A 17897-nucleotide genomic window follows, 5' to 3' on the forward strand; every position below is an offset into this window, starting at 1 on the left:
CCGAGCCCGTCCCGCGGGGCCCGGCGGCGGCACGCGCCGGGAGGAAAGCCGCGGCCGCCCGCAGTGCTCATGCGCCGGAGCGGGCGCATGCGCTGTACGCCTCCCCCCCCTCCCCTCCGCCGCGCGGGCGGCGGCGCCGTTCCCCTCCGGCGATCCGTAGGATGCTGCCCTTCGACCCGCGGCGGCGGGGTGAGGGGCCGGGCGGCCATCTTGTGCGGGCGGGCGGCGGCGGCGGCGGGAGCGCGGCCCGGGCCGGCCATGTCCTCGTTCTCGGAGTCGGCGCTGGAGAAGAAGCTGTCGGAGCTCAGCAACTCGCAGCAGAGCGTGCAGACGCTCTCGCTGTGGCTCATCCACCACCGCAAGCACGCGGCGCCCATCGTCTCCGTGTGGCACCGGGAGCTCCGCAAAGGTACGCGCGGCCCGGGCCGGGTCTGCCCCGGGGGGGGGGGTGTGTGCCGTGTACCGGCCCCCGGGCCCGTTCTGCGGCCGCTGTGGCTGTTCATTGGGCTTGGTTTAACGGGCCCCGGGCGCAGGGCTGGAGCCGGGAAGCGGGGGTGGGAGCGCTGGGGCCGCAGCGCCGGAGGGGCTCGGCCGGGCTGTGGGGCAGGGCTGTACCGATCCCGCTGTGCTCGGTGTGCAGCCTTGTTTGTGTACCTTTGGGTTCGTGTTATCCATTGTAGAGTTGCACTGAGGGGTTGGAGATAAGCAGAGTAAAGGATGGTGTAGAGATCTCCAGCACTCGTGTAGCAGCATCGCCCAGGAGCATTTTGTGCTTTATCCCTTGCAGGTTCACTTAACTAAAGTTAACCGTTGGTAACTTCTCAGTCTGCCCCCTAAGGAGGGCAGGAGGTGCCTAGTGCCCGCGTTGGTGCCAGTGCCCAGGGGCAGGCACCGTCCCCAGCCCTGGAGCAGGTGATGCTGTAGTAAGTCCTGGAGCAGCCTCTGTGCAATTGCCAATGGTTACAGTTATAGCACATTAAATGAACTGCTGAGAGAGCTGAGCAAGGCCTGCCCTGAAAACGAGCCTTTTGTTCTCTGCCTCGTGTGTGTTGCACTCCGGAGAGCAGCATCTGCCACCGGTTCTGGCTACAGGGCAGCGCAAGCTGTGGTGCCAGGGTGGGAAAAGTTCTGGGCTATGGAGGAGTTGTCACATTGCCCTGACCCAGCATTGCCTGGAACGTTGTTGAGCGTCTACACCAGCTTTCCCCTACAATTCCGCTGGGCTCTGAATTAAGTGGTTCTGTACTGAGGTTTTTCCCCTGAAGTTAATGAAAAAGCAAGTCTATTGTATGAATTTGCTGGTGGGTTACAGCATCTTGTTTTAATTGTGTGTGAAAGTTATTTCTTACATGGTTTTCTTCAAAAAAAAAACCAAACCAACAACCCAGCAGAAATAAGGGGAACAAGAACCACTTGTTCAGGGCCTGGGATGTGCCTTGGGAATGTGGAAATATTTAGAACTTCGTTTTTAGACTGAAAAGCTTTCAGCAACTTTGTTCAAACCATGTTAATGGGTCTGGGTGAAAGGGAAAAACAAACGCAAACTCGCTCACTTCTCCCCTCTCCCTTTTTTTTCCATTTCCCAGCAAAATCGAGTAGGAAACTCACTTTCCTGTACTTGGCCAATGATGTCATCCAGAACAGTAAGAGGAAAGGCCCTGAATTTACCCGGGAATTCGAGTCTGTTCTTGTGGATGCTTTTTCTCACGTTGCCAGGTGTGTTGCTGGTTATGTATTTTTTCATCTGTCCTCTCTAGAGATGTGCTTTCCTGTTAATCGAAGTTGAATTCAGTTGGATTTTGTTGTCCTGTTGCTATGTTTCAGTCTGTGCAGTGGAGGTTGGATTCTCACTGCTTTGTGGCCAGGAACTGTTTAGTGTTAATATTCCTCCTGGGGCAAATTCTGGTGTGACCCAGCCCCTCACAGCTTCCCCACTGCTCCCTGCATGCAGCTCAGTGTGCTTTGTTACCACAGGCTCTTGCAGGTCTGCTGTGGGCACCGAAACTGAGGACTTGCAGGTGTGTGTTAAAGCCACGTAGTGAAGGGCTCTCCCCACTGTCAGAAGGAGCTGGTGTTTCGGGTCACTGGGTTCTCCTCGGTCATCTGGTTTGAGCAGTTGCTTTTTGTACTGTTTTAAGTTGTCTGCTCATCAGTCTCCTCACTAGGGGAAGGAAGAAGTTGGTGCCTAAAAGGGAAGCAGTGATGCAGCTTCCAGCCTGTTAGGAATGGACTATGCTGTAGCTAAGATTGTCTCTAAATGGCACAATAATTCCCATTATCTCAGCTAAACAGCCCTGTGTCGGGGTGTTTAGTGGTGTGCTTTCTGGGTGAGTGTGCTGTATGGCTGTATTTACGTGCCTAATGATCCAAACAACCTGCTTTTAATTGGGATGTTAGTGACTGAAACAACTGCTTAATACTCTGAATTGTAAACACGTCAACTTGGGGGTGGTTTATAACTCTTCCTGTGAATTCTGAATGAGGGCAAGTTCTTCCTTCAACACTTTCCCTGCCCTTATTCTGGATAGGAATGTGGGGCACTTTCAGGCAATCTTTGGTTCCAATGAAAGGGGAAAATTGGCCACAAATGTGTTTTGCACAGTTTGTCTTGGACAGTATGAGAGATTCTCTCCAAACATGCAGCTAGTGCAGGGGATGCAGCTGCTGGTTTAGAAGATGCTCTCTTAAAACATAAGGAACGTTTCCGAATTGAATCATAATTATTTTCTAATCTTTGAACAGAGAAGCAGATGAGGGCTGCAAAAAGCCCTTGGAACGATTGCTTAACATCTGGCAAGAGAGGAGTGTGTATGGCAGTGAGTTCATTCAGCAGCTGAAGCTCTCGATGGAAGACTCCAATAGCCCCCAGACTAAAGGTAAATGTGTGTTGCTTTTCTTATGTGCTTTGGTTTTACACTGATGCATGTTTCAGTGGGTGTTCTGTGAGGAATGGAGCTCAGGGCTTCTGCAGCCGAGCTGCTGCCAGAGCTGCTCATGGGGAATCCTCAGGACTGGCTTCAGAGGAGGCTGATTTTCCTTAAACCTGCAGTTCCAGTTTGCAGATACGTTGCCTCGTGACTTGGGGGTGGCAGTAAGTTGAACTGAAGGTTATGTCTGCCACACTGCTCCGGGGCTGCCCTTTGGTGTGAGCACAGGTGAGAGGGGTGCAGGGAACTGCTGCATCCACCTTGAGAACTGAAAGTGTCCCACTGCCTCTGAGAGTGGTCAGCTGGGTCATTATAATGGGTTATTCAGTATTGTTGGTGCTTTTATTCTCATCCTGGTTTATTTTACATAGTTACTGTATTTTGTTATGCTTCTTCAAGGACTTTTTAGTAACTGAAGGCTGGAATATATGCCCAGGAGCTGGGCTGGGCACTTTTCTCACACCAGCTGACGTCAGTTGGGGAAGACATGAGCTTTGCATCATTTAACATCATTAAATGTTGTGGTTGGAAACTTATTGCTGCATGAGACAGATGTGAGGAGCTGAGCAGAAGCTTCTTGCATTTAGTCTGCTTTTATACGGCTGTGGCAGATCCTGCCTCTTGTCTGAAAGGGTCTAACTGGTCGGACAGTAGTGAAGGGGTGGGGTAGATGAGTAACCTGTGGCAGGGTCACTGAAAATCGAGTGTTTTGGTCAAGGGGATATTTGGTTGCTCTGTAGCTGAAGAAAGTGTCAGTGTTTTCAGATTAGCTGAAATCAGGTTGCTGCTTTGACCACGTTTTGCTGTGCTCCCACGGAGGTGTGGTATATTGAGAGTTGGCTCAGGCATCAGTGAAGTGCCCTTGGGCTGTTCTGAGGTGGTGAAAGAGGCAGATGTGTCTACTGGAGATGGTAATTAATGCAGAATGAATATGAAAATGAGCATTAATATGAGACGTACATGTGAAGACATACACCTGTGGCTGCAGCTTTGTGGGTTTTCACATGCTGCTTCAAGCAGAGTTACCGGGTTAAGCTGGCGACCAGCTGAGCTGACCAGTGGGTTGTCTGCTCTGTATCAGCACAGAGGAGGTCTCTGTTCTGAGGGGTGGAAGGTGCAAGTTGTACCTGCCTAGACCCACTAGCTGGTGTTGAGGTTTCCCTCTGGCCTGGGTGCAGTGCATAGGAGCCTCTTGTCATGAAAGGGGAGGATTTACATGCCGAAATTCCTGTTGAACTGATTAACTGGGGATTTGAAACTGTTAATTCAAGGTATCCAGGTAGGAGTTTCACAAGCGTTTAAGGTGTAATCTAAAGAAATGATACTGTGTGTCCAAGGAACAGGCAGGGATTTCCTGGGGGATTGGCAGCCTCCCCTTGCTCTGTCTCCTCCTCCCTTTGGCATCAACCAGCCCTGCTACTGTTACCTTTGCAACTTAAAAACATTTACATAGAATCAAACCCTTCTGAGGGTAACAGACCTCTCCCTGTGGGAAACAGATTGAAGACGTACCAATGTTTTAACAACTGCCCTCTGCAGGACTTCACTTGGTGAGAAACTTAGCTCTTGCCAGGGTAATAGGAGGTACTGATGTGATATTTCTTGCATGAGGGAACAGAGCAGGCCTTTCCATGAATGTGACTGTTGCTGCCTTCTTGTCAGTTCATTGTGTATATGGCAAAATCAACCTTTATTGCTGTTTTGCGTGTGAGTGTTTGGAATACAATGCCAACATTAGAGGCCACCTGTGGTCATCCCTCTCTGTAGAGAGCTTAACCATCAGAGCATCTGCTGCTGTGGTTTTGAAGCAGAGATGGTTGAGGTGGGTAGATCCGGCATCCAAATGAGTTGCGTATGTGTGTCCTTAGTTACAGAGGAGAAGAAGTCTCTGAAACGGACTTTTCAGCAAATACAGGAGGAGGAAGATGATGATTACCCCGGGAGCTACTCGCCCCAAGACCCCAGTGCTGGGCCACTGCTGGTATGTGGACGGGTTTTGGGTGGGAGCAGTTCCCAAAGCCACCTCCTGTGGTGCAGCCACAAGGTGGGGCTGCCAACAAGGGCAGTGCTCCTGGGAGGTTCAGCTGGGGTTGAAGTCTGTGGGAAATGGAACAGATTCTTCTTCATGTTGAAGTCTGGTGCTGCTCTGGGTGCTTTCAGGAGGCTGAAGTGACCTCTGGGTCACTGCCAGTGAAGAGTCCCAGAGGACTGCTGGGACATCAGACTGTGTTTAAATTCTTTGCAAGATCAGTGTGTGATCTCAAACCCAGAGTTTTACCAGGGCTAAAACTTGGTTATTTTTTGTAGGACATCTCTTTCCATGAGCTATTAAAAAGCCCAACTGTTAATAGAATGGGAAAAGCAGTTCCGAGGAATTTGGTTTGAGGCTAATGTTAGTGGTGTGGAAAGAATCAGAATGAAATAGAGGGTCATTCTGACCCTACTTGAGGCTAAAAAATAAGCATAAGTTAAACCTTTGTGTATTTGAACAGGCTGAGAAAACACACCATCCATCTGGTAACTAAACACTGGAAAATGACAATAAATAACAGTTGTCAAAGAAATAAGTGAGGGGGTTTGTTGTTTTTACCTCCACAGGCCTCACAGCTTATGGTTTCTTGTGATGATGAGCGTTGTCTTTGTTACTGTTGGAAACCATCAGCAGTTTGCAAAGAAGCAGTAAATGTGCGCCATGGACTTCCAGTGTTTTCAGCTAAAAAATAGTTACCTTTTTTTTTCCCCTGTGTTTTTAATAGTTTCAAACTATTGAGATCTGGTTTAAACATCAGTGAGGGTGTTTGCAGGGTGGGGGGTCCCATTTCAAGGACAAGGGCACTTCTTTCTCCTGCTCAGGGAGTCTCTTTCTCCCTTGTTTTGTTTTCTGAGAAGGGAGGAGATGTGGTGAGTCAGGAGCTCCTTCTGAGGCTGTGCTCATCCACATCCTTTTGATTTAAGCCAGGTTATGATGTTCCAAGTATGTTCATTTAAGGTGACACGTTTTTCCTCAGTGCACTAAACCTGCCAGAGGGGTGATGTGGAGGGGTTCACATCAGTGGGGTTCAGGGTAGCTTCAGTCAGGACAAGACAGGGTTTGTTTTAGCTGGGATAGCTATTGTGGCATCAGAGCTCATGGCAGGTGACCAGGTACTAATGCTAAATCTTCTGACCATGGAAACCTAACACAGTTTGGACTGATATGAGTTTAGATTGGTTTTGCTGTCTCAGAACGTGCCTTTGGGGGCAGAACAAAACAGTGATGTAGCTCCTGCTGATCTGAGAGAAAGCATCAGGGGTGCTCAGCTGAGAGCTCCAGCTGATTCAGCACAACAGGCTGATGTGTGGTCGAGTACGTCAGCTTTGACTGCAGTGACCACTTCTCTTCATTGAAATGAGAAGTTTCCTACTGCAGAGTCTTAAAAAAGATGTACCTACTAGAATTCCACATAAGTTCCTAAGCACTGTGTTCTTGTGAGCTTGGAGAATACTCCCTGTGTTTGGAAGCAACAGTTTCAAAGTTACTTGAAGCAAATATTCCGGAGGTGGGTGACCTTAGATAGAGTGGCCACATCCCCAGGGAGCGGTGTTAGTGGCTCCTGGTTTTCATGTTGGCCAACTTGTCTCCTAGACTGAGGACTTGATCAAAGCCCTGCAAGACCTGGAAAACGCAGCGTCAGGAGATGCCACCGTGAGGCAGAAAATTGCTTCCCTGCCTCAGGAAGTTCAGGATGTTTCATTGCTGGAGAAAATAACAGGTATGAAACTGGCAGGTGAATGAATTTGGGTGCAATAACTTAGAAATCAGAGTGTTTTTTTCTTTATATGAGGAGCTGTCACTTATTCAGTCCTTTATTGTATACGCTTGCAGCGTCCAGCTGTGCAGACCACTATGCAGTTCATGTTTACTTGTATTCATGCATCAGGAGCTACTCAGAGAAAAGAGGAATCTCAAAGTGCACACCATGATTAAATGTGAAACCCACCTGGTGTGTTCAGCTGAGAGTACAGCCCGATGCTTGAGTGTAATTAACCTCTTCAGAGGGGCTGACTTCATAAATTTGATCCCCCCTCGTGCCCTGTTAGTGATATCTCTGCAAGGATAAATGCAGTCAGGTTGGTGTCTGCAACCACTGCTCTTGGGCTGTCGGTGCTGCCTGTTTACTGTATATCCCCCGTGATAAGAACTCCTGTTTTCCCGTCAAGCCCACAGTGTATTTGTGAACGAGATGTTGCTGTGCGCGTGGCAGTGTCCAAGCCAGAAGGTTTCACACTTTGTCTCTAACTGCCCTGCTGCTTGTGCCTGCAGACAAGGAGGCTGCCGAGCGCCTCTCGAAGACGGTGGACGAGGCGTGCCTGCTGCTGGCCGAGTACAACGGCCGCCTGGCTGCCGAGCTGGAGGACCGGCGCCAGCTCGCCCGCATGCTCATCGAGTACACCCAGAACCAGAAGGATGTCCTCACGGAGAAGGAGAAGAAGCTGGAAGTGAGTACCGGTGGCACCAGTGCCAGCAGGCCGACGGTCCCACTTGACTCCTGATGTGGGTATTTCAAGGGAGACGATCCTGGGTGTTATCTTTCCATATGGAGTGAAACAGGGTTAAGAAAGGGGTGAAACAAATCTGGAGAAGGCAAATCTGTTCTGACATTCAGTCTAGTAGGTTTAATTCAGGGGGACATGGAAGGTCCAGAGCTCCGTTCTTGTTAAAGAAAGAAAGGCTTACCTTTCTTTCAGTTTCTTCAGACTTACCCTGTCCTTTTAATGAAATCCCCATTTCCAAAAAATCAACCTCCCTTTGCCATAATTATCTTTTTATTATTATTGCTTGTTTTGTTGGTGAGTGCCCCTCATCTGCCTTCCCAGCCCCTATTTGATAAGGGAATGAAGTTCAAACAAGAACTTCTGGTATCCATCCTTTAACAGCCACAGCCACTCGTGCAGCTTGTGATGGTGTGTGAGCTGCTGCAGGGGAGAGACTCTGGAAGGAGCTTTGTGCTGTGGCAGGCACAGGCTGTTTGCTGCCATGACAAACCTCATCCTCTGGCAGCCCTGCAGCATGTGCTGGGGCAGATTTCATTCTGAGTGTTTTCCTCCCCATGTGTGTTTGTGCTGGAGTTCCTCACAGTCTTGTGACTGCGAGCATGCTGCTTTTCCAGAGCTGGATTTTCCAAATCAGCCAGGCAGGTGCTGACTCTGCAGTGGGTAGTTGGTAACTCTCTCGGCTGGTTTAGCCTGAATTTCCTCAGGCAGAGTGTCTGTGTAACAGCTGAGTCATTAAAGGCACTTTCAGACATGGGTATGGAAGATGCTATGAACCCAAATCCTGTTTGGCACCTGGTTTATGAGCAGAATGTAGTGAAAGTGTGAGGTCAGGGGTTTTCCCCTTGCTGAAAGGAGGACACATGTCTAGTAGAAACACAAGTATATATATAAATCTATAAATGGCAGACCTATTGCTGTTTACTCTTTCAAAAAGGCAGGAATAGGCAGCAGTGTTACAGAGCAGTGTTTGAAAAGCCCAGAACAAGCCATAAATTTGAGTCAGTTTGAGAGTGTGAAATGGAGAGATTCATCATGACAATGCTGAAATAAAATTTCTAATGCACTCGCTGAAATGTTGTGACAGTTGTGTTGGGCTGTGTTTTGGAAAATGTCCTTTCGGGAAGGAATGTTACTTGAAAATTGTAACAGTGGCGAGGCAGGAATCTCATCCTGAAAAGGCTGAGCTACAGCAGGAATAATCCTGCTGATGGCAGCAGGACAGGCTGCTGGCCCACTGTTCAGTGTGAACAAGTGCTTTACCAGGTTGAAAACTAAAGAATTAACTATCTGGATCTGATTAAATACCAATTTAGGTTGGATTTTGTCATGCTGCCAAACCAAGGTGGCCTTAGTGCTGTAGAAATCTCAAACAAGTCCCAGGAAATGCCACTCTCCTCCTTGACATGAAGGCACAATTCATATTCCTGTCAAATCCCAGCTGAGGGCTGTTGCCTGATGAAAGCATTGCCTTTCTTCTTGGGCTGTAGAAGGTTAATAAATGGAGGCAGATGTGGGTTGCAGATGTGACAGGCTCTATCTGCTCATCAGTTTTGTCTGTCTTTGATGTGCTGGCAGCACATGCCGTTATTGATAAGCCCGGCTTGTCCTTTGTAGTGCTGAAAAATATTTTATGAGAAGGAGCTGGAATTCCTGTGGCAATTAAGACCGTGTTAAAAACCAAACCATTTACTCAGGCAAAAGCTGAAATAAGAAAACAGCTTAAGCCAATGTAATCATACACATCTCCTCAGCGTGTGCTTTGCTCTCTCGAGGGATCTCTTCCAGAATCTCTGCTGCTTCTGACTGTGAGTTTTTTCTCTTGTGCAGTAAGTTCCCTGGCTCTGAGCTGAGGTGGCATTTCTAGGTGGAAGGTGGTTTGTTCACTTGGCTGTCCTAGTCCAGCCAAGGCTCTGCTTGGGAAGAGGGGTTTCTGTCAGTAACGTGGCTCAGGGCTTTAGTTAAGATATGAAAATCTCTCATTTGGAAATCCCTAAATATTTTTTGCACTTTATTTACTCACAAAGCAAAGTCTTTCACTGTGATAACAATGGAAGTAGCTAATCTGTGTCTTTTGAAAAGCAGCTTTTGCAGTCTAAAGAGCTGCAGTTGCTTACTAATCCTGTTAATGCTGTCCCTTGACGCAGCAGATTCTCAGAACATACATAAACTCAGTGTCTTGTGTGTCTGGTGGGATAATGCTCAAAGCCCGGGACACAGAGAAAAGCTCTTCAGTTGAGGGACACTGCTGAGAAAGGTGCTGTTGGACAAGGAGCTACACTTCAGCGTGGATACAGACGGGGGTGTGTAAGGGTCAAAACAGCATAGTGCTGGGAAGCCCTGGAAATCTGAAAGGAGAGAGGTGGCACAGGGCCTGAAGATCATGACATGGACAAACTGCTTTTAGGGTAGCAGTGGAAAGCGTAGAAATTGGGACTACTTTATGTGGGGGTGAGATCGGGTTAATGTGCTTGTAGTGTAAAAGGAAAAGGCAGAGTTCCTTTAATTCTGACAGTCAGGAAAAGCAGCAGGACCAAAGCTGATGCTGAGCAGCCTGTGACAGGGCATATTTTTAAGGGTGACTATTCCTTAGGCTGACTCGCTGAAAGCTGTGGTGGGGGGTGCTGTTCAGAACACTGGATTTCTGTTTAAATGTGCTTCATCTCGGGCAGCTGCTGTGTGATATTCCATGGCCTGGACAGCATCAGAGACTTTTATAATAGTAGGTGTCAGGAAATAAAATCCCTTCTCAGGCAGGCTTAGAAACTAGAACTGATGTTCATAAGGGTGAGGTGAGGTGGCTTCCCTTCTCACATGCATATTTACCTGCCAGTGGAAGTTCTCTGATTTGGGTTATTTTTGGCTGTGGCTGCTCCTGTTTCAGGGCAGCTGGGGGGGTTGTCCTTTAGCACCTGGGCTTGCAGAGCTCCAAGGGGAAGGACTGTCTTTTGAAGCCCTGTGTGTGCTCTTCCTGAATGCATGGCAGGCGAGAGGAAAAATCCAGAAAATGCAGGGGAGAATTCCCATGTCCATGTACCAGGTGACTGCAAAAGGAAGTCAGTGAAATAGATGGGACTAGAACCACCACTTGAAAGCAGAGCTGCAAAAGGGCAAATTGTGTGGAAGCTGTGTCTGAAATGACCAGTAATGACAGGAAATCTGGGGACAATTATTTGCATCTAATGGGGAGAAGAGGGAAAAAGTGAAATAGAGGGGAATGTGCTTTTGGAGTTGTTCTGATTTGCAGTTAGTGCTGGTGAGTTCTTCCCTGTGTCCTCCCAATACTTCTGGATCTGCTTTTGTAAAAGGTGATGTGAGGAACATACTACAGCGTGTACAGTTTGTTCTGTGTAGTGCATTGTGTTGGGGGTGTTGTGTACACAGCTGTGTTGTGTGTGTGCATATGTATGCAGACATGGAGAACATGCTGTATCCAAGATCCGGGTTAGGGGAAATGTTCTGATTGTTGACTGCACCTGACAGGTTGTGACTTGAATCCTGCTGGGAGCTGTGGGGCCTTCACATCTTGGGGCTTTTTAATATTCATGGCCTCAAGGCACCTTTAAGAAGGTGTTAAAACTGTGCCCATAGGAACTTGTAAGGCCTCTTTGGCAGTGCATCTCTGCAGGCTGAAGTGCGGTCTCACTGAGCCGCCTTTTCTGGGCCCTGCACATCTTGAAAGATGATGTAGTTCAGGGGGTTAATGTGCAATTTATTGCTGTGCTGCTTCCACCGCTTCAGCTTTTGCTGCATGTCACTGTTGGATGCCTTTGTGGCTGCAGCTTTCCTCTCAAGAATTCCTGGGCTCTGGTGTGTTCATTTCAGTGGTTTAGGCAGGGATCAAGAGGTGAAGTTTTAGTTTTTCTGCCAGGAAAGGAAACTGGTGGTGTTTCTCATGCATGTGGGTAGCAGGGGGGAGCTGTGGGAGCCAGGCAGTAGTTCATGCACTCACTGGGAGGGTCGTGACTCTCTGCTTTACAAAACTTCTCATTTTTGGTAATTATTTCGCAGCACTCTTCGCACTGGTCATTTCTTGTAAATACACTGTCAGTGGGACATTCTTATTTAACATGTTTTAGTGAGTATGTTTGAGAAGTACTTTAGGCTAAGATGCAAGCAGCGAAAGCTAAGGGGTACCCAAGCGAGCTGCTGTAGTAGAGCTGTGTGTTTCATGGTTTTAAATAGAAATTTTACATGAGCATATATCCCTCTTTGGTCTCAAACTTCACTATCTTTTTTTTTCCCCATCTCTGTTGACCCTCTGGTGTGTTTTCCCTGACTTGTGAGGTCTTTCCCTTTCATACATCCAGCTTAAGTGACAACAGAGCAGACGGACTGGCTGCTCTTTCTCTTCACTTTCTAGATCCTCATTAACACCCAGCCAGCTGGTTTTCAGTTGATGCAGTTCCTGTGATGACTTATGACACATTACTGCCTGACCTGGCACAGGAATGGAAGTGTCCAGGGCACACTCTAAGCTAAAATAAGATGAAGTCTGTGCTGTGTAACTGGACAAGGTGAACCGAGTCGTGTGGAAGGAATTCCCTGTTGTGTCCCTTAGTCAGCTTTATAAGGTTCAAGCAAAGCTTCCTGTGAATGAAACACTCTGTCAGATTCATTCAGTGGGGTTTAATTCTGATTTTGCATTTGTTTTGAGGACTTGGGATCTGTCACTTGGCTGCTGTGGATGTAGGATGTTGCATACAGGAAGGGAATGTTGATTAGCAAAAGCATTCATGTGGCACAGTGCCAGAGTATTTCTGTATCATCCTCAAACTCCTGCTTACAGCAAAGATCTCATTATTTTGTCTAATAGAAGCAAATAGCATCCAAGTACTGTTAATCTTAACGAAAGCCGACCTTCAGCAAGGCCATCAGCTGGAGACAGGGCACAGACAGGACTGTGGGAGGCAATGGCTGCTTTCAAGTACACTTCATATTCTTTCAGCTTTATAGAACAGAGGGGCCTTAAGAAGGGATCTGCAAGATACAGTTTCAGAGCATGTCATAGGCTACGTGAAGAGCATGGATTCCCATGACATCTGCTTCCAGAGTCCATGGTGGCAGAATGTGGCCACAGCTGGAAAAAGCAAAGCCCCTGAGCCTGGGAGAGGGTTATGTGTGTCTGCTTCTGCCTGTTCCCGAGAGCAGCTGAGGTGTGTTACTGAGTAGGGCAGATGGCAAATAAAAGTGAACGGGCCTTGCACCTCATGCAGAGGGTTGCACCTCCTCGTAGGTGCTGCTTCTGTGATGCAGCAGGACTTCAGGATTCCTCACTGGCAGGAGCAGCTGCCCAGCAGGGTTGGGTGGTCTCCAGGCTCTGCCCTGATGCCCATGTTCAGACCCTTCCCTTGCTGGATGCTGTGTGGTGGGGCTCCAGCATGGTCAGCACTGCCTGGCCTGGCTCTGGCAGTTGGGCTCTGGTGTCCCCAACAGCTCTGCCACAAATCACACAACGTTTTGATACCAGAGCAGATGGAAAGTGTTAAGCATGCAGAGCAGGCTGTGTTGTGTATCCAAGCTGTCCAGCAAGAACTCATCTCTTCTAGGAAATCTTGGTTCCTGGATTACTCCCTTAGAACATCGTTCCCATTCCTGAATTCAGGGACATTTTTCTGAGCCAGAGGCTTTAGTGGTTTGGGGGTTGTTGCTCCTTTTCCAGTTCTTCTGCAGGAAAACCAATCTGCAGCTACTCACTCCTGACACTGGCATTCTTGACGAAGTGCTGCCCTTTCTTTCCTGGCTTGATATCCATCACTCCCTGACAGTCCTGACCTACGGCTTTTTAATTTACTGCTTCTTTTAAGACAGTTTTCTGGAGTCTCTGATCCAGTCTCTTCCACCTCCTCTCTGTGAGCATTTGGAATACAATAATATAGTAATTATTTTTGCTGTCTCTGTCCCACACATGCAGGAGCTGATGCATTGCTCTCTCCCTGCCCCACATGGAGCAGAACACTCCTGTTACCAGCCCACTTTTTTCCCCTTCGCTGACTTCCCCATTCGCCTGGAAGATGTTGGAATGCAGCACTGCCCTGGCTTGCCTCTTTACCTGCTCTCATCCTCTAGTCATGCTTAAAAATCTGGGTGATTTCCTGGTTTTGTTCTGTCTTTGTAATGTGACTTTTTTGACTTGTCTCCTGGTTTAAGTGAAATTTCCCGAAATGGAATGGCCAGGGATGTCAGGCGTCGTTAGTTTGATCCTGGTTTTGTCTTTCACTAAATCAAATCCTCACAATCCTAAATGAAGGGGTGCACCTTCTCCTGAGCTGGTTTTGTCATTGCCCTCCTCCAGCCTCAGAACAGGGCACTTGGGTTTACAGAGTTGGTAGAGCTTTGGTCGAACTTGACCATATCCTGTGCCCATTACAGAAGTGTTTGTTATGGTGGTGAGTTAACTCCCTGAGCCTCATAAAAGGATTTAAGTTTGAAACAGGCTGTTACAGAACATCCTTACTTGGTGCTGGCAGGAATTTATGGGCTATTTCTGTAGCTGTTGCGGGTATGTGAGTTGTGGTGTAGGGGTATGCGAGTTGTGGAGGCTGCCTGTGCTCTCACTGTTCTGATTCAAAGTCATGAAACACAGCGAGTGTAAACTCCTTGCTTGTAACCCCACAGGAACTGCTGCGCTTTGATATTTGGGGAAGGTGAAGAGACTTTTCCGTCACTGAGAAGGTCAGAAAGGCCGGATTAAAGCTGTAAACGCTTCAGAAAGATGTTGTGATTAAATGTGTGCCTTGTTTTATTTGATCTTCAAAGATAAACTCCTCTCTTTGTCAAGTAATTAAGAAATGAAAAGTGAGTGAATATTACAGCAGACTCTATAGAAGCCCCTTTTGTGTGTGATTTTTAAGCTCATTCTTTTCTGCATTCTGCAGCTGCCATGGAAAATAGGCCATGGGTAAAGATGGGAGCATTCCAAAAGACGTGATGTGATACTGGGGTTTTATTACTTAAACAGCTGTCTTTTAATTAAAACCTGGCTTTTGAGACTGTTTTAAAGTTTTGTGATTCTAAACATTTATGTAAGTTACCTAAAAATCAGTCTTTAATGGAGCTTCTGCATTGGGTGACATGGATCTGCTCTGCAATGGCTTACCCAGAACTCGCCAAGGTACAATTCATTCTTTCAGTTTCAGGGTCCAAACTCTTCCTCTGTCTTCCCATTACAAAACACTAGTCACTGTTAGCTGTGTCTCTTGGATCACAGAGGTTGTTGAAGCTGCATAAGTATTTCTTGCTGGATTTTTAATGCTCAATCCAGGCCTCATTTGTGGAAAACCCACTGCAAGTTTCTTCTTGAGGGGTTCCTGGTTTTCCCCTCTGTAATAAAATTCTGAAAACTTTGGTCTCTGCATTTTGCTTGGTTTAAGTCCAGTGTGGACGAGTGTGTCTGGTTTACATGCAATGATCATGTGTGTGTTTCAGTGTTTGCTGGCATGCCAGTGGCATGGTAAGCTGCTGGGGTTGCTGATGTGAGTTGTCTGACAGCTTGTGGAGGAGACCCCATTTCACAGCCAAACTCGGGCTCAATTTAATGACCTGAAAGGGAAAATTGGATTATTTAAATAGTCAAAATTGATCAGGCTTGACATAAAAAGAGCATTTTAGCAGCACGGATGACAGGGTCTGTGGTCATGCCAATGGTTGCTCTGAGAGCTAATGCCCCACCACCTTCCCTCGGAATCCTCACCTGGAAAATACTCACGGCTTAGCTAAAAGCACTGTTAATGGACCTGTGCTTAATCTCCATTCTCTTGTCTCTCTCCCTCAGGAATACAAACAGAAGCTTGCTCGGGTAACCCAGGTCCGCAAGGAGCTGAAATCCCACATCCAGAGCCTTCCCGATCTGTCACTGCTGCCCAATGTCACGGGGGGGCTGGCACCTCTGCCATCTGCTGGTGACCTGTTCTCAACAGACTAGAACAAACGGTGTCCCAGTTCCCAATACCACCAGCAGAAGTGAGAAGACTGGTGTAGACTGGAACTCCGGCCCGCCAGGATCTCCAGTGGGAAGGAACCTGCAGACCCTGCTTTGCCCCTTGGCTGCTCGTGCTCCCCTGGCTCACGTTGAGGGGAGAGCGAAGAGCGAGGCTTTGTGAGCTCCCCAGCGAGTGGGGACAGTCCCATCTAGGCAAACTTTTCTCCTGTTTTTCCATACTTTTTAGTTGCTGTTTGCTCTTAGCACTCGTTACCCCACAAAAGTTGCGTGAATCATGTACATACATACCTGGGTTGTTTCCAAAGGAAGGCTGACCCATCACACTGCTCCTCTGTAGAAGTATCCTGCTGTTTCTGGAGGAGTCTGCCCCGATTTCACTGGGTTTGAGCCTGGTCTCTGGAGCAGGAGTAGCTGATGGGCTGCCAGGGCCGGGTGCGCGTGCTGCACCGCGGGAGGAGGCGGCTTCTGCTGAGCAGTGGTACAGAGCAATGTTATTCTTAAGCCTGCAGTTCCTCCGTGGTGTGGGGCTGAGGTGAAGATCCTTCCTGTTTGGCTTGTACAGAAATCGAAACTCACCACAGGCAACAAAAATGAGCAGCTTTTCTTTGTGAATTAGAGATAGCTTCAAAACTTACATGGCTGAGCAGCGCAGAGCTGGGAATTGCCTCGGTGAGAGGGGAAGGAAGGTCTGTTCTAGCTGCCCTAGATTTATACCACATTTTTCCTCTTCATTACACAAAATCTGATGCTCCCAAAGCTTTGATTTAATGACTGGAGAGGCTGGAAGGGTGCACTGCAGCTGCTGGTGGCCCTGTGACCAGAACCTTCATTGACTCTTGGAATAGCTGCGTTGAAAATACTATTCTATTAATTCTCTCCATAGCTTTAGTGAAGTTGTTTGATGCACAGAAGTTAAATGTGGTATAAATGTTTATTTATATAGAGCATAGGCCCATATATATACACATACCCTGTATGCACATGTACCATGTCCCTGCGTGTAGATATTAGAAGGATGTACTTAAAGGATGTACTTAATTTTGTGTCACAGATTATCGTGGGTGGAGTTTTATAATCAGGAGAAGTAAAAAAAAAAAGACAAAAAAAAAAAAAGGAGAAAAGGCAAATGTAAAACACTTAATTCCATTCTGTTGCTGGCTGATGGCTTCGTGCGGTGCCTGGCGTTCCAGTTCAGCTTGTGTGTTAGGTCTGACAAGCTGGGCTCTGATCACTGAAAACCATTCCAATCTGGATAACCATTCTGTTCCAGTCTGGGTAACGCTTCTGTTGCAGTTTAGCACCCCTCACTAGGAAACCTTTATAAAACCTTTTCAGTTCCTGGCAACGCTGGACCTGGGAGCGCAGGTTTGGTGGCAGAGGTGAGGCTGTGTCTGCACCTCCCTGTCAAGGAGGGGAGAGGAGCCCTGTGGAAATGCAAAGCTGGTTCTGCATCCTCCTCAGTTTCTTTCCCAGGGTGTTCGTAGCCCGCTCAGCGCTTGGTTAAACGGGTACTGCAGCGTTTGCTGGTCATGAAGCTGTTCAGAAGCTCTCATCCTTTCCCTCCTGACCCTTCATTTGTCCTTGTTTGAGTCTCCTCGTCCCCCACGGCCCAGCCCAGAAACGTGGTTTTTCTCTTCAGTTTACAGGGAATCCTTCCGTGGCAGGACTGTTCCCTCGGTGAGTCCATGTGATTGTGCAGCCCCCATGGTCCAAAGTGATGTAGGTAAAGCACAGCGCGTCCTCTGCTCTTGCCAAAGAGGAAGAAACAAACCCCAAACCTTACGAGCCCAACCCAGCGCCTCAGCCCTGCTGCCGGGGCTACCCCGGAGCTGTCTGAACCAAGTACTTCAGCTGGTGATGGAACGTGTGTCACTGAGGACAACAAAGCTGTCATCAAAGAGTGAGCCGGGCAGAGGCGCTGGCACCGCGGGCTCCTTCCTGGGCGGGTCTGTGGGAGTTGGGTTTTAATGGAAACGCTTGGATTTCTTTCCCCCAGTACACGTGTGTGGTTTATTTTGCTTAATTTAAATGAAGTCTCGTGGGTTTTAATTTTATTTGTTTTCCTTTTTGGGCAAAGGGCTCTGGTGAGCTGGTGGCAGCCTCGAGGTTGAACAGATTCCCTCAAGCTGTGTCTTGTTTTTGTTTTTTAACAAAAGCTTCAATCTGTATATGAACCGATGTAGGAATTAATTTAGACATATAGGCTGCCTGTCGTGGCAGCAGTATATTCTCAACTGTCTCATAGATATCTATTTTTGAATAAAGAGGGTGTCCTTGACCAGTGGTGCTTTGACTTTTTCTGCCCCACAGGTGTTGCATGGGGTTTGCCCTTGGATCTGGGGTGGCTGGGGACATGGAGGATCCCTGGAGCTGCCATGGACAGTCCCATCGCCAGCGGAGTACTGCTGAATTCGGGTTATATGGGGACATGTGGAAGAGTACAAAAGCCAAACTGAGCAGGGTGCTGGAGGGCAGCAGGAGGTGCAGAGCTGTTT

The 17897-nt window shown here is 48.0% G+C and overlaps 1 protein-coding gene across 3 annotated transcripts; it reads left to right on the forward strand.

The window, feature by feature from the left end:
* Nucleotides 1–141: 141 nt before the first annotated feature.
* RPRD1B (regulation of nuclear pre-mRNA domain containing 1B) lies at nucleotides 142–17680 on the forward strand. 3 transcript variants are annotated; one of them, XM_062623825.1, is made up of 8 exons: nucleotides 146–409; nucleotides 1587–1716; nucleotides 2743–2876; nucleotides 4796–4908; nucleotides 6553–6679; nucleotides 7231–7406; nucleotides 14079–14135; nucleotides 15235–15362. In XM_062623825.1, the coding sequence occupies exons 1-7, from the start codon at nucleotides 259–261 to the stop codon at nucleotides 14109–14111; spliced, it is 864 nt and encodes a 287-aa protein (XP_062479809.1). In that variant the 5' UTR covers nucleotides 146–258; the 3' UTR covers nucleotides 14112–14135; nucleotides 15235–15362. The 3 variants fall into 3 exon arrangements, with proteins under 3 accessions (XP_062479807.1, XP_062479809.1, XP_062479808.1); XM_062623823.1 differs by lacking the exons at nucleotides 14079–14135; nucleotides 15235–15362 and adding an exon at nucleotides 7614–7810 and having other exon boundaries at nucleotides 142–409; nucleotides 7231–7425; XM_062623824.1 differs by lacking the exon at nucleotides 14079–14135 and having other exon boundaries at nucleotides 148–409; nucleotides 15235–17680.
* The last annotated feature ends 217 nt before the right edge of the window (nucleotides 17681–17897 follow it).

Source organism: Pezoporus occidentalis, unplaced genomic scaffold (assembly GCF_034315485.1).
Source record: "Pezoporus occidentalis ecotype Australia unplaced genomic scaffold, CSIRO_AGI_Poc_V1 ctg259, whole genome shotgun sequence".
NCBI classification, from domain to species: domain Eukaryota; kingdom Metazoa; phylum Chordata; class Aves; order Psittaciformes; family Psittacidae; genus Pezoporus; species Pezoporus occidentalis.

Excerpts from the sequence above, each read along its gene's own strand:
- RPRD1B (XM_062623823.1), top strand. The coding sequence starts at position 259 with ATGTCCTCGTTCTCGGAGTCGGCGCTGGAGAAGAAGCTGTCGGAGCTC. Across the intron at positions 2,877-4,795 it reads CAATAGCCCCCAGACTAAAG|TTACAGAGGAGAAGAAGTCT; the intron begins GTAAATGTGTGT and ends GTGTGTCCTTAG. Across the intron at positions 4,909-6,552 it reads CCAGTGCTGGGCCACTGCTG|ACTGAGGACTTGATCAAAGC; the intron begins GTATGTGGACGG and ends CTTGTCTCCTAG.